The sequence below is a fragment of the Pongo abelii genome, chromosome X (assembly GCF_028885655.2).
Source record: "Pongo abelii isolate AG06213 chromosome X, NHGRI_mPonAbe1-v2.0_pri, whole genome shotgun sequence".
Taxonomy (NCBI): domain Eukaryota; kingdom Metazoa; phylum Chordata; class Mammalia; order Primates; family Hominidae; genus Pongo; species Pongo abelii.
In genome coordinates, this window is record NC_072008.2 from 5,884,299 (window position 1) to 5,900,308 (window position 16,010).

At 39.3% G+C, this 16,010-nt stretch overlaps 1 protein-coding gene across 10 annotated transcripts in view; it reads right to left on the reverse strand.

Annotated features, from left to right (window-relative positions):
- Positions 1-3,401: 3,401 nt before the first annotated feature.
- The window catches only part of NLGN4X (neuroligin 4 X-linked), a 337,280-nt gene continuing 324,671 nt past the window's right edge, over positions 3,402-16,010 (reverse strand). For all 10 annotated transcript variants that reach the window (XM_054544298.2, XM_024240870.3, XM_054544303.2 and 7 more), the window contains one exon: positions 3,402-6,844. In XM_054544298.2, coding sequence (XP_054400273.1) covers positions 5,995-6,844 — 850 coding nt within the window. In that variant the 3' untranslated portion in view covers positions 3,402-5,994. The remainder of the gene's footprint in view (positions 6,845-16,010) is intronic.

Sequence of the window (16,010 nt, forward strand, 5' to 3'; positions counted from 1 at the left end):
ATGTTCCTAAGAACGTGAATTTTTGAGAATTACTGCTAAATGTCCCAGCTACACTCATACACCACTTTGGTGCAATCATTTGGCGTCTCCCTGATTTTGGGACAAAGCCCAAACTCCCTGCCTTGCCTTTGGAGGTTTTTTATCAGCCAGTTTCTTTCTGCCTCATATTTCACACCTTTCTAAAAAATACCTTGTATTTTTCACCCATGATGCAGGAGCATGGTTTCCCAACTTCCTCTGTCTTCTCACTTCAAAGGTGTGGAATTCTATCCTCCCCACAACACACCACCCACTGTCATTTTTTTCTACGGAGTTGGAAAGATCTGGCTTAGGTTTCTTCAGACAGAATACGTTCCCAACCTTCCCAGACTAGGTTAAGAGCAGTGTCCAAACATTTCTTAGCACCACTTATTAGCATGGGTGCCATCTCCATCTCCAGCACCCCCTGCCTCTCCTTGCTTCTGTGTTTCTCTGCCTTCCCCTTGAGTTTTATGGTGTGAGAAGTTTTTTCTTCAATTTTAACACCAGCCCAGCACAGGGCCTGGGACAGTGGAGATATTCAGTAAAGGTTTGTTGAATGAATTAATGAATGCATATATTTTTTAGCATTCCTTGAGTTATTCGTAATGAACAAGAATGCATAAAATAGTCAAAACAAGAGTGATTCTCCCTCCAGCTGAAATTTGCTAAAAATTCAACTTTGAATGCCTGAAGATGACAATTAAATATGTATAAGTATGTATGTGTATATACATGTGTGTTTATATGTGTGTGTTTAATGCAAATGCCATTCTTAGAGATTTAAGTGCATGCATATCTATGAATATATCTATGTAAATTATGTATCTGTACATATGTATGTGTGTTTATGCGTGTGTATATTCAGTAATGGCCCTTTTCCAAGGGGGATGCGTTCAAAACTCAGTGGATACCTGAAACCACAGATAGTACCAAACCCTTTATATACTATGTATTTTATTATATGTACACACTTTTGATAAAGTTCATAAATTAAAGGCAGTAAGAGATGAACAATAACTAATAAAAGAGAACATTTATAACAATATACTGTCATAAAAGTTACGTGAGTGTGGTCTCTTTCAAAATATCTCATTGAACTGTACTCACATATTTTTAGACCACAGTTGTCCACAGTACCTGAAACTGCAGAATGTGATTGCACAGATAAAGAAAACTAATGTATTTTATGTATATATATATATACACACACACACACCCAGGAATATATATATGAGCACATTAAATGTGTTGTAGATGTGTGTGGATATATGAGTGTGTGTGCACATATATATGAGTGTGTGTATATATATGTTTAATGGAATTGGCATCTTCAGGAATTTAAGTGTATCTATGTATATATTTACATGTGTAACATATATATGCATGTGTGCATATACAGTGTACGTAATGTATACATGTACAGTCATGCATCACTTAACAATAGGGATCAATTCTGAGAAATGTATCGTTAGGTGATTTCATCATTGTGCAAACATCATGTAGTGTACTTACACAAACCTCGAGGTGCAGCCTACAGTACCCCTAGGCTCTACGGTATAGCCTAGTGCTTCCAGACTACAAACCTCTACAGCATGTGACTGGAGAGAAGACCCTAGGCAACCGTAACACAATGATAAGTATTTGTGTATCTAAACATATCTAAACATAGAAAAGGTACAATAAAAATGTTATTATAATCTCATGACACTGCCATGTTATTTGCATTTGTCCAAAATGTTATTATGCTGTGCATGACTCTATACATAATGCATATATAGGATATGGACACGTATATACCTAATGCATATATAGGATATGTACATGTATACACATAATGCATATATAGGATATGTACATGTATACACATAATGCATATATAGGATATGTACATGTATACACATAATGCATATATAGGACATATACATGTATATACACAATGCACATATAGGATATGTACATGTATATACCTAATGCACATATAGGATATGTACATGTATACACCTAATGCACATATAGGATATGTACATGTATACACATAATGCACATATAGGATATGTGCATGTATACATATAATGCACATATAGGATATGTACATGTATATACATAATGCACATATAGGATATGTACATGTATACACATAATGCACATACAGGATATGTACATGTATACACATAATGCATATACAGGATATGTACATGTATACACATAATGCATATACAGGATATGTACATGTATACACATAATGCATATATAGGATATGTACATGTATACACATAATGCATATACAGGATATGTACATGTATATACATAATGCATATATAGGATATGTACATGTATATACATAATGCGTCTATAGGATATGTACATGTATACACATATATAATGTACACATAAATGTACATATATGTGTGTGTCCATGTACTTCTCCTGTGTGCCTTCACAACACGATTGAGGCAAACAACATCTGAAGAATTTAGGAGTTCACATATGTCAGAGAGTCCAGGTCCTTGCTATCTTTCTTTATCTGATACTTAGCTAGGATTATCACAACATGCAGGGCCTTGGCTTACAAGTGTTTGCCATATAACTTCTTGGTGAAAAGATTTGGGCTATGAGGATATACTATCCTGTTACCCATCAAGTTCTCCTGTCGAATAGGGGCTAGTTTCCTCTGAACATATTCCATTATGAAAGGGGAGCAATGCAGGTGCGTGCCCCTTAGGGCTACTGTGAATGTCAAATTAGAACGTGATGGTTGGATGCACAGGAAGGAATTGACAAATGAGCTCCCATTGGTATGATAGCGATTTTCTGCCTCTTGAGTTTCATTCAGTAGAATTTCTTGCTGTCACTTGAAGGCTTACTCACCTAAGGCTATTTGAAAGTGTTTTGTTGACCACAACTCAAAACACAGTGACGCAAGAATGCTCAGTGGTAGAAATAACAAATCCAAACACTCCGTTTCAGACAGTGTCACCTGAGGAGCTTCACCAAACAGGGCTTGGTTTTCCAAAATCAGGCCAGCAGAGCCTCCTCAACTCTGCAGCTGGCCAAAGCTAAAGAAACTATCCCATTACCAAATGTATTTATCTATTTGTAGCCTATGTCAGGCGCATCACTTAGTTTTTACAAAGAAAAAGACATTCAAAGAACAACAAAAGTAAATAAAACACGCCACCTACCAAGAAAGAATGGACGCATCATTATTTGCACAAAGCATTAGAAAATACTGTGATATTTTATTATTAAAAATGCTGCTGAAAAGTTTATACATATGTGTCCGGCCATATATATCTTCTATCATTACTTAAGGCAAAATAAAAAACAAAATTGCAAAATAATAACCCAAGGAACCATTAAACCCTGCGTGCCTTTGAAGATCAAGAATAAAAGCCTAGGAAAGGATTTTTTTTTTCTTTTTTCTCATTTTTTTTCTTTTTTCTCTTTTTTATAGATAGCAAGTATATTTTTTCTCATAGAACTCTATGAAGATTCTATAACTTCTTTCCATGTAGAAATAAGATATCATTTAAGATGTACTAAATCACTTTTGATCATAATCCCCTGTAAAAGCTAAAGTTATTCACTTAACAGGAACTCTGTTTTTCCTTATTCAAATGTCACAAGCCTGACGCGTTACTGTACATATTGCTAGCAGGAGACAACTGGAAATACTAAACAAATACTGGAATTCACATTACAGACAGACGAAACCAACATGGATGCCACACATCACTTCCTTTGTAATTTCACGGACAGCCTATTTGTGGTTGCTCAGGTGGGGTCATACATTGCTTGCAGAAATGGCCTGATCATAGCTCTATGAAACAATGAACTCGGAATGAAATCTTACCATGACACCTCTCTGTAGGAAAGAAATGTTGCTTCACGTGTGTTAAGTTGAGATAATAATATCTCACATATTTATATACAGAGAATCACTCTCAAACTTAACCCAAGATAAGCAATAGGACTTGGGGGTGACTTGTACGCATTTCTAAAAACACTTTTCTTTTTTCTAGAGGTCACTCTCAAACACTGATATATCACTACAGTTTTGAGTGTAGGGATTCAGTAATCAAAGGTTGTTACTGCAAAAGAGCCAGGCAGCTGGACAATTTTTATGGGGAATGTCCACTTTAGCAGAGAGATTTAAGACTGGATTTCTAGAATAACCCACAATGGAGCCGAGGGACATGATCTTCAAATATCTTTGGCTACTGTTTCTTGGTAATGCAATAATTTTTCAAAAAAGTAACCATTGCTATTATGTTTCCTTCCACCTTATAACACTCAAAACTTTCCTGAAAAATGAAATGAAAAATGAAAAAATGACAAGCTGTTGGAAAGACAAATCTCTGATCCCTAGGTCACCAATTTAAAACGGGTGAATAATTTCCATTCAATGTCTTCCCAGTGAAGTTATCCTAATTTCCCAGAAAACCCATGCAAAGCAGTTTTAATATTCTATCCTTTTTCCCCCCATTCTTCTATAATATTCACCGTTTGGTGACCGGATACACAAATCCACAAAAAGTGATATTTTCAGACAATCATATGTTTGATCCCATAAATGATATAAAAGATTTTTTAAAACCTGCTTACTGATAAATAAGGGACCGAGTGCTTAAACAAAAAGGAAAGACACATGTCTTCCTTCAATCTGATTAGCTAAGCTGAGCAGGTACTTCATCGGCCAAACCCTCCCGCAGCTGCTAGGGAATACAGAGCCGTATTTACTCCAAGGGGCATAGCCCCACCAAAGGCAAGCTTTCTTCTTTTTTTGGCAGGGCCCTGCAATGGGAAGCAACTCTTCCTAAACATATTCAAAGGGCCAGAGCTACAGAACGGGACTTGTATTTTTGTTTCTCCCTACTGATTCTTTGTGTGTGCACGTCTCTAATTTACCAAGCTGTAAATACATTCCACTTTGGGGACCCATCTCTGTACTGCAATTTCATGAAAGGCTAACACATACAAGTCAAAAGTTTTTCAAAACAGTGGTCTCCTAAGAATGCTCTTGCATGCACCTGTGCAACCTGACGGGGGAAATAGGCCACACAGACCTTCTGGGTCTTCTGTGGGACATCATATCCTCCTACAAATGAGAATCTCATGTAAGAAAATCCCATGTCTTTGTTTACCACAAGTAATTAAGAAGAAAAGCCTCTTTTGTTGGGGAGGAAACAGAGGTGATATGACTAATGTGTATATATATATATATTTATATACATACAGAGCACAATGAAAAGCACAACCTTGCTAAAAGCTCTTTCAAAGTGAAAACACCAATAAAAGCTTTTTTTCTTGTTTGTCTGTTTGTGGTTTTTGTTTAAACTCACAGCTATATACATTTTTCTTTTTTACAAAGTTTCTTAAATATAGTTCAGGCTGGCAGAACACCTCTTTGCACAGAACCGTACAGATTTCGCTGCACAGTCCATTCTTTTAATAATAAATTTCTACGTTTCCTTCTCTCTGGATTACAGCTCCATGTGCTGGGCAAAATCTCATTGACTCTTTCTTCACTTAAGGAGAGCCATCCATTGTGTGGCACAGAAAGAAATGTTTAAACTTCCATTGTAATTAAAAAATATTAAGTGTCCTTGGCTGAGTTTCAGAAGTGTCAGCTGCTTCCATGATGTTGGAAACACCCAGGGCCTTGAAATGGTGATGTCCTATCACACTAAACATCGATTGGAGTGGTAAAGATCTTAAAGCAGTATTTTAACAGAAATGTGTACTTCTCACATTTCATAGGGTCAGAAGTTGATCTCGCAATACTGGAAAACACCAACGATAAGGGTCTGCCGGGATGGGATGACTGCCTTTTTGCATTTTTGTCTTAAGTCAGTGGGACAAAAACATTCCTGGTTTGGAGACTTTCTTTCTCTCTTTCCTTCTCTCTTTCCTTCCCTCTTCTATGTTGCTGAGCGGGTAGGGCAGAGGGATAGGAGGGGAAATACGGCAAAGCTATACTCTAGTGGTGGAATGTCCGTGGGGTAAATTTGTACTGTTTTGTCCTCCACTGAAGGTGTTAAAAGTGTGCAAAGGCTGCATCCCCGTCAGTGTGTTTGGAATCATGGTGATGGTGTTTGGCGTCATAAGTGGGATGTCATCTGGCGACCGGCGCAGCGTGAGGGTGTAGTCTGGCGGGCAGGTGAGCCTCAGCGTGTCGTGTGCCTGCAGCGACTCACACTCGTGATCGTGTTCCAGCTGCTTCATCTGCAGAGACATGATCTCTTCATTCTGGATGTGAGCGATATCATTTGTGGTGTTTCTCTGGGGACTGGGGCGCCTGTGAGTCTCATGGCGCCTCTTGTCCTTTTTGTAGTACAGCGCCGCAAAAGCTAAGATGTTGAGGAAGAGGAGCGACGCCCCGACGGCAATGGTGACACTTAATTCGGTGGAATAATCTCGTTTGGTTTCAATGAGGACAGTTGTGTCCTCGGGCCCTGTTTTGTGAGGGTCCTTAGAGTGTTTGGGATTGTTGGCAGGAGTGATTGCTGGGCGTTTGGTCGTTGGCCATATCTTGGCGGGAGATCGCCGGGTACCATAGGGAAATGATGTCATGTCTGGTGGAGGAACCTTGGTGGTTGTTGAAACATACTGGAATATCTCATTCAAGTTGTGCAAATGAGGAACGAGTTCCAACCAGAAAGCCACTTTCGTTGCCCGGTAGTGATCTCTCACTCTGGGTTTCAAGCCAATATGCAGATACAGCTGGTCTTTGGGATTATACTTGGACCAGGCCACTTCTTCAAAGCGGTTGGGTTTTGTGTGAATGAACTTGGTATCCTGAGGAACTGGTTGATTTGGATCACTGGGGATAGAAGGAAGAAAAAAAGAAAGGTCATACTCTTCCACGTGACATGAAATTATCTTAAACCAATAAATCAGGAAGTTACAATCCGCTCTTCATATGTATTTATCAATGAGCACAAAATACCCAAGCAGCAAAGGTACATTCTGCTTTAATCCTAGACCTGTCTAACATGTTGTCTTTTCCTTTAAAAACTGCTCTTATTTTTCTTTTAAATATAAATCCTGATAGCAGCATTATGCAATTTTTATAACATGTTTACTATTTTTTTAGGCATCAAATGATCTTCAAAAATAAAGGGAAACAAGGAAAACCAAGTGTCTCTAGGAAAAATTTCAGTATTTCAAGTTTCACTCTTGTTGAACTGTAAAACTCATCCAGGACTGATTTGCTCCAAAGGGATATTTGGCAATATCTGGAGACACTTTTGGTTTTCGTAGACAAAGGGTCGTTCTACGAAGGGTGGAGGTGAGGGATGCTACTAAATACCCTCTGGTGCACAGGAGAAACCCCCACGGCAAAGAAGTTATCTGGACCCAAATATTAACAGTACTGAGGTTGAGAAATTCTGATTAAGAAGCTATTGTCCAAGAAATGGGCATTCTCTTTCTTGCTCAAGAATTGCTTTTGAAGTAAATGAATAAATGTTGCAGTTTTAGCAATGAAAATTGATAGTAACAGTCAAAATAAAAATAGGCTTTATAATTACAAAGTGTTTGTAAATAGATATATGCACCATGTGTTTGCTCTCTATTTGAAGGTAAAAAGATGAAAGCACACTATGTTAGCTGTAAGAAGTTTGCTAAAATGGTACATATAGTTACGATGAGGTTAACATGTTTAAGATAAATAAGACACCCAGAAACAAGCTGAGGGCTGTTACAGATGCTAAGCTGTGCTTGGAAACTATGAATCAAAGAATTATTTTATTATTATTTGCACAAGTGGGCATGGGTAGAAGGAGAATCACAAAAATTTGGAGATAATTCATAAAACATAGGGCCTTTATTAAACATCTTTGCAACCAACTCTTTTAGGATTAACACTTCCCCTTCAAAAAATAAATTACCAAATGCTCATTTCTTCCATTTTTTTTTTTATGGCTTGTAAAGTAAGCTAAAAAACAATTACGTCTTAAGGTTTATTTGTTATAAAAACGATTTGAGATTATGCATGGCAACATGTTATGTACTAGTTAGCACTGAGCATTGAGATGTGATGTGCAGAACCAGGCAAGCAAGGAGTTGCAACATCCTGATCAATGGCTCCAGGTGTGAGCTAAGGGCTATCTTCCAGGTAACTTCTCCTTGGCGGGACTTTTGTGAAACTGCCTCCAGCCATTGCATGGCTTGCATGGCAGAAGGCTGCAGGACCAAGGAAGATCATGTATCTGTAGCCATTACCAGACACTGCGCAGGATTCAAACAATATACTTGACCCAGAGGTGCCACGCTTGCTAAAGGAAGATTTTATCCCCTCAGTCTGAGTCTGTGGTGGTGATAAAATAAATCATTTCCCTGTATTCAACTTTCTGCAGCTCTGGCTAGTTAACAGCTGTGAAATCTTGAGCAAGTTTTCCAGCCAGTATTGGCCTTAACTTACTCCTCTACGTGGCTGATGAGAATATCAGGGTTGGAGGTAAGTGATGAAGGTTGAAAGATAATGACAAGATGTCTGGCATATGGTAAGAATTCAGGAAATATTACCCCCTCTCTTCCAATATAAAAAATAGAACACCTATAATATTGCAAGGGAGGGAGAAGTAGGGAGTGATACACTGTATATCAGAGTACACACTGAATTTCTATATTGTATACATTGTAGAGTGTATAAAAGTATATTGTATATATAGTATATTACATACTATATTGTATATTACATACTATATTGTATATTACATACTATATACAAGTACACCAGTTTATACTGTATACTAACTGTATACTATATGCAGTATATATATGTGTGTATGTCGTGTATATATATGTGTATGTGTATATCTATCTATAGATATAGATATAGGATGTATAACGTAATACAGGAGAGAAAGAAAGGTGGCCTCTACCCTTTAGTTGAATGCACACTAACTGCTGTGTTTTCACTTTACTAATAGGATGAGAACAAATATATATAATCTCATAGGTTCTAATACCATGAGTTTTCTTATTTACTGATCAACAATATATTTGAAAAGTCTTCTGCTTTTTTATTTATTATGCATGTATTCTTACATGGTTTTGAAAAAATGTTGGATTCAATGCAGCATCTCATGTTTCTTTTGCTTCTTTAAGCCTTCTGAAATAATTTTAAAATTTTCAGTTATTTAATGTGTACTGAAAGAAAAATAAGTGAATGAATATTTTAGGAAAAAAATCCACTAATATTAGTTATTGATTTTTAATATTCTAAAGAAACAAATGGAAGTGAAGATTCCTCCTTTTTTTCCATGGATCCAATTTTACCGAATTGGATCTATTAGATGTGTGGCTATCTCATCTATTAAGCAGTGAGCGTCTAGGAAAAGGAGTATTCTGTTCATGTTGGGTACAAGGCTATTTTTGAAGGAACTCAGGGTATATTTGAAAGGTAAAGAAAACACATTATATTTTGTTCTTGAATAAAGCAGAGGATTTGGAAAATCCATATAAATGAGCTGCCACCTGATACAGTCTGTCTATTAAAGATCTCGGAGATGCACAGCCAGAATTCTTAAACCCAGATAAACTTGTGGAGATTATGATAGCCCAAGTCATTCCCCCTTACCAAACCCTCCAGACAGTGAGGTCTAGATGTGGGGTATCAGTGTTTTGTTTTTTAGATTTTATTCAGCATAAGAAGTGTTTAAACTCCTGTGAGTAAAATTAAAGACTATAATGATTGAGGATAGAAACACAAGTTGGTCTCTCTAGTAAAAGACTCAGTGCATGTCTTCCTCCTTATCCCCCAGTACCTAACACAGCCGTTTCCACCTGTCCTGTTTTGAGATGTAATCTTGGCAGCAGAGACTCAAGTGCCTTTCTAAGGTCTAGTTCATTTCTTTAGCTAGAGATGGATATAGTACTACGATCTCTCTAAAAATATCTGTGAATCCTCTCAGCTGTTCCTTTCAGTAGTACAGGTTTTCCTTATACCCAAAACATTGTTCGCAGTTAACGATCTATTACCAGACTAGTTTATTATGCATTCAGTGACTCCTCTTCCACACCAGGTGGGGATGTTCATTCATTCAGCTTAAAATCCCTTTTTGGTAATAAAGGTCGCCTTTACAGCCAGAATTATGCTGCAATTCTCTGTAACCCATCCCCACTAAATACCTCATTGGAACTTCTTTTTTTCCCCAAAGATTTAACAATAGTTGAATGTAAATTAATCATAGGATACCAGCACATTCAAAAGCAGTGATGGTAGCTGATGCAAACAGGATAGAAATCAATCTGCTGTACAAACCCCAGACTCGATGGAACAACATAAAAAAATCAAAATATGTGTTGATTTGATTTTCCATTACAAAACTCTCTTCTCATTTCTGACTTCCAATAGCACATAAGGTCTTCTATTATATATTATAATGCATTGTTTGGTTACTTTAAAGCACTGTTCTTTGTCATACCTTATAAATAAACCAAGATTCCCCCACTCCTTTTTGTCCATCTCTTTCCACACAGAGCTCAAAATGAAAGAATCCTGGATCACTGAGCATCTGAATTTTCTTGGTCAGCTTGGACAAACCCTTTTTCTCCTATTCCCAAAGTAATTTTACAGGAAAAGGACTTAAATGCTCTAGAACCCTTTTCAAACTTTAGAGTTAGTTTTCACTTTTCCTTGACACTGCTCCTGATTTCCAAAAATGGTCTCAATCTACCTTATTTCTACAATGCCTCTGCATGTTTGGGTTTACACGGTTCTCTTCCAGCATGATTTTAGTCCTCTGACCTGGACTAACATTGAAACACCTCCTTGCTACAGGGGAGGATCCCCCTCAGGCACAGGCCTGGGCAACTGCTTCCCTATTCAAAATAATAATACAAAAGAAATAGCAAGGATTACTTGAGGCCCTGGCATTCAATGATTTCAACATCCCGTCTTGATCAAGGTTTTCATAATTTGGAGCCTCCGCAGGGACTTCCTCCTCATTTCTACTAGGCGTACTCGCTGACTCTGCCTTTCTAAGATGGGAGAGCCCTCTCACCTAATGGTACCATGAAAATATACAGGTGACATGATTTATAAGCAAGGATCCACTTGTCCCTTCCTCCCTCCTTCTTTCCCTCCTCCACTCCCCACTTCCCTCTTTTCTCTCTCTTACCCTCCTTTTCCGTTTTCCTTCTTTCCCTCCCTCCCTCCCTTCTTCCTCTCCCTCCCTCCCTTCTTCCTCTCCTCCTCCATTCCCTTTTTCCTTTTTCCTCCCTCTTCCTTCCTCCCTTCCTTCCTTCTCTCTCCCTCCATTTTTTCCTTCCTTCCCTCGCTACTCTTTCCTTCCTTCCTCTCTTCTTTCTCCCTCCTCCCTTCCTCTCTTCCCTCTTTTCTTTCTTTCCTTTCCTTCCTTCTATCTTTTCTTCCTTCCTCCCTTCCTTCCTTTCACCTTCCCTCCCTCCTTCCTTCCTTCCCTTCTTCTTTCCTTCCTCTCCTCCCCCCTTACCTGTTTCCTTCCTTCCTTCCTCTCTTCCTTCACTCCTTTCTTGATTCTCTCCCTCCCTCCTTCTTTCTCTTCCTCCCTCCCTCCCTCCTTCCCTCCCTTCCTTCCTTTGTCCCAACTCTCTTTCCTTCATTCCCTCCCTCCTTCCTTCCTTTCTTTTCTCCGCCATGCACATCCCAACATCATTTTTCTGTGCTCATCCCAAAACCAAAGGTTTATGTATACCAGGTATATGTGCCTTCAAACCTAGACTAAAGGTCAGAACTATCTAATTTGAGATGTCTATATAGAAGCATCCAGACCCCATCCACTTCATCTCGGCAAACACATGCGCCATCGAGAGACTGGCTGTGCCTGCAGGTTTAGAATGCTTGACATAACGCCCACTGAGAGTGGTGAAGCATGTCCTGGCACAATGCGATCCTTTCTCCACGGCACTGTGTAGTGACAGACACGCTGGGAGCTATTCTTGTTTCCTCCTGTCACCTCCAGTGCTGGAAGGGAACAATGATGGTATGCAGAAATATGCCCTCCTGTTCTGTGAGTCATCGTCTGAGTGTGTGCTCTGCAGAATGGCGTTAAACTTGGCAGCTCACACCATGACAGCAGATAAGGTGCATCCCATACTTTCTCCTTGCGGGCATCAGTTTGGTTCATTTTCTGCACCTGGTGACCAGGGAATCCTTCTCTGCCCTGGAGTGATTGGGCCACCGCCCAACTTACAATAAACAAATAACTACCAACTGCAACTGAAGTCCTTGTCGTCCACTGACGAATACCTAGCTCACCAGACTGTGCCCGGCACTGAAATCCCCCATTTCCTTCTTTTATGGGGCTGCCATGGAGGTGTGATCACTTAAACTATTTGTATTTGAATCGACACGTTGCATTTCACGTGAGATGTAAGTTCTGAGTAACTTCCTTGAGGAATCATTTGAGTCATTCTAATACCTTTCTGATGAATTAAAAGAGCTCACTGCATTAATACACTCAGTGTTATTTCAGGGATGTTTCCCATGGGCGGAAGAAACAAAAATAGAGGCTTCAGACAGACTGACATTCGAGCTCTGGGTACCTCAATGAACTCTCTCTACCTGCAGCTTTTGATTTCAGTAGCATCAGAGCGTCTCTCCAAGTTCTAGTAGCTATTCCTTCCTCATCTGTTCCAGCCATGTCAGGGCCTTCATGAAAGCTAGAAGCACCCTCAACACAGACCATGAATGGCAACATGAATATATTCCCTAAACGCAGGGTGGAAATCACAGGCTCTAAGCCAAGTGATTTTAAGAAACAGATTCATGGCATTAAAAAGCACTCAATAACAGAGATCACCATGGTATTCTCACGGCTCTCTCAGACCTTCGTGATGTCTTGGTAACAGCATCCATTTGGTGTCAGCAGTGATAACGATCACCTCATGGAACTAATTAACTTCCTTTATCTTTTTCTGTCTTTTTTCCTTTTGCTTTTTTTTTTTTTTTAATAATGAGAGAGCCAGCCTCAGTCTCATAGCCTTTGGGAGTCAGGAAGAGGTAATGAGAATTTAACAGCATTATTTAGATTTCACTATTGTTTTAATGGTTCTATAAAATGTATGAGGAATGATTCTAGCTTTCCACTTAAGATAATCATATAAAGTCTATTTTCAAATCATGTAATAAGGAGGAAAAGAAAAAGTATATGTTTTTAATGAAAGTAAGTAAAGAGAGTGTTTACAGACCAAGTCGGTAATACGTTTGGATGCCAATGTAGAGAAGATTGAATGAGTATAGCCATGTTGGGAAACTCTCATGGAAGTCTTTAGGCTTCAAGAGGATGAAATTGTCTGCAAGGGCAGACACCGCCTATCTTAGTGCTGTCACAAAAGAGGGCCTGGCGCTGATTTCACAGGGTATTAAGAGATTGAATACTGTCTCCCCGTAAATTAAGATACGCTGAAGTCATAACCCCAGTACCTCAGTATGTGAGCTTATTTGGAAATAGGGTAACTGCAGATATGATTATTTATGTTAAGTTGAGGTCATACTGGAGTAGGGTGAGCTTCTAATGCACCTTGGCAGATGCTCTTATATGAAGACGGCCATGTGGAGACAGAGACAACACAGGGAGGCCGTAAGATGACAAAGACACAGAGTGGGATGGTGCACCTGCAAGGCAGGAATGCCAAAGACTGCACCCAAACACCAGCGACTAAGAAGGAGCAAGGGAATACCACCCCCTACAGCTTTTGGAGGGAACTTGGCCCTGCAAGCACCTTCATTTGCAACTTCTGGCCTTAGAAAGTGTGAAGCGATACATTTCTGTTGTTATAAGACACACTGTTTTTTGTGCTTTTTTGTTTTTTTTTAAAGACAGAGGTTTCGGTCCGTCACCCAGGTTGGAGTGCAGTGGTGCAAACATGGCCCACTGCAGCCTTGACCTCCTGTGCTCAAGTGATCCCTCTGCCTCAGCCTCCTGAGAAGCTGAGACTCTCGGCATATGCTACCATGCACAGCTAAATTTTTTCATTTGTTTTGTAGAGACGGACTCTCACTATGTTGCCTAGGCTGGTCTTAAACTCTTGGCCTCCTCAGGCGATCCTCCTGCCTCGGCCTCCCAAAGTGCTGGGGTTACAGGAATGAGCCACTGCGCCCAGCACAGCCATACAGTTTTTGATACTCTGATAACAGCAGCCCCAACAAACTAATAAACAAGGTTTACTTTTAAAAAAGTATTAATTTGATTTCAATCGTTTCTTCACACAAGAAAGAACCTTTGAGTGATAGACAAGCATTTGTATCAAATGTGGGTCCCTCCTCCCTTCTCCTCTGGGTAGCCTTTCTCAGACCAAATCTACAAAGTCTGATTATTGAAAGTTGCTATCCAGGTGATACCTTTTCCACTCCACAAACATGCTGTACTTTTGCCAAGGGCACAAAACATTCTCAAACCATTCCCTACCCAAACCGCTTTGGAATCTTTGTACAGTATGCCAGCTGCTAAACACGTAGGCATTGAAACCACCAGCATCCCCAGATCTTCTAAGGATTACTGTGCATAACTCACGTGTGGCAGGGCCACTGTAGTCTCAGAGCCTCACTCCGCATGGGAAGATTTACCCTCCCTGGGCGACAGGCACATCTCTCTCTCTCATTCAGTGTAAAGAGACTCAGGGTGATGATGGAGGCAGACACTGGTAGTACAGAATGATACCCCATCCATTTCCACAGTTATATTATTAGACAAGAGAAAATGAAAAGATGCCACAACGTTTGGAGCTATTTAGGATGTTTTCGGTTCTTTTCTCCCATGGTTTGCAGAGAATCCGCTCAGCAGAATATTGGCAGACTCTGTTGTACATGTGCTTTTTGTATATTTTGTATTTTCTACTATATTTAGGCCAATAAATGAGCTTTCCTGTGAGATACACACGTATGTGTGTTTGTGTGTGTGTGTTTATATATGCATGCCATATAGCAATATGATACAAATATCATATATTTTCATTTGCTCTCTCTCTATAGTTATTTATATAGCAAAGAAAATACAAACATATATTTGTGTATATATATATTTGTATTTATACATATATTGTATATATATTGTATTTGTATATATAGGATATTTATTTGTATTTGTATATACAAATATATTTGTGTGCATATATATACAAATACAAATATAAATGTACTATATATTATACAAATGGGAATATCTATATTTTTATATAGACATTAAATATATATATGAATATATATTTATATTTCTTTATAATTATTATGATATTTGTTTTCATTCCTATGGCCAGGCAATCAACACAGTTCCCCAAGCGGTACATGTGCTGTGATATCCTTACAAATTAACAAAAGAGATATGGTTGAAATTAGACTTAAAACTCTGTAATCAGGGCTGGTGTGATGGCTCACACCTCTAATCTCAGCACTTTTGGAGGCTGAGGTGGGAAGATCGCTTGAGCCCAAGAGTTTGAGACCAGCTCGGGTGACACAGCAAAACCCTGTCTCTAACAAAATAAAATTAGCTGAGTAAGGTGGTGTGCACCTGTAGTCCCAGCTATTCAGAAGGCTGATGTGGGAGGATCCCTTGAGCCCAGGAGTTTGAGAGAAGCCTGGGCAACATAGCAAACCCTGTGTCTACAAAAATCCATGTAAGGGCATGGTGGTGCACGCCTGTAGTCCCAGCTACTCAAGAGGCTGAGATGGGAGGATCACATGAACCCATGAGCTCGAGGCTTCAGTGAGCTATGATTGCGCCACTATACTCCAGCCTAGCCAACAGAGTAAGACCCTCTTTCCACCAAAAAAAAAAAAAAAATTAAAAATTAGCCAGGCATGGTGGCAGGCACCTGTAGTCCCAGCTACTCAGGAGGCTGAGGTAGGAGGATGGCTTGAGCCTAGGAGTTCAAGGCTGTAGTGAGCTATCGTTGCACCACTGCACTCCAGTGTGGGCAACAGAGTGAGACTGTGTCTCTAAAACAACAAGGACAAAAACAAAACCGTTTAATCAGCTGTTAACAGAACCGTCGTATATGTA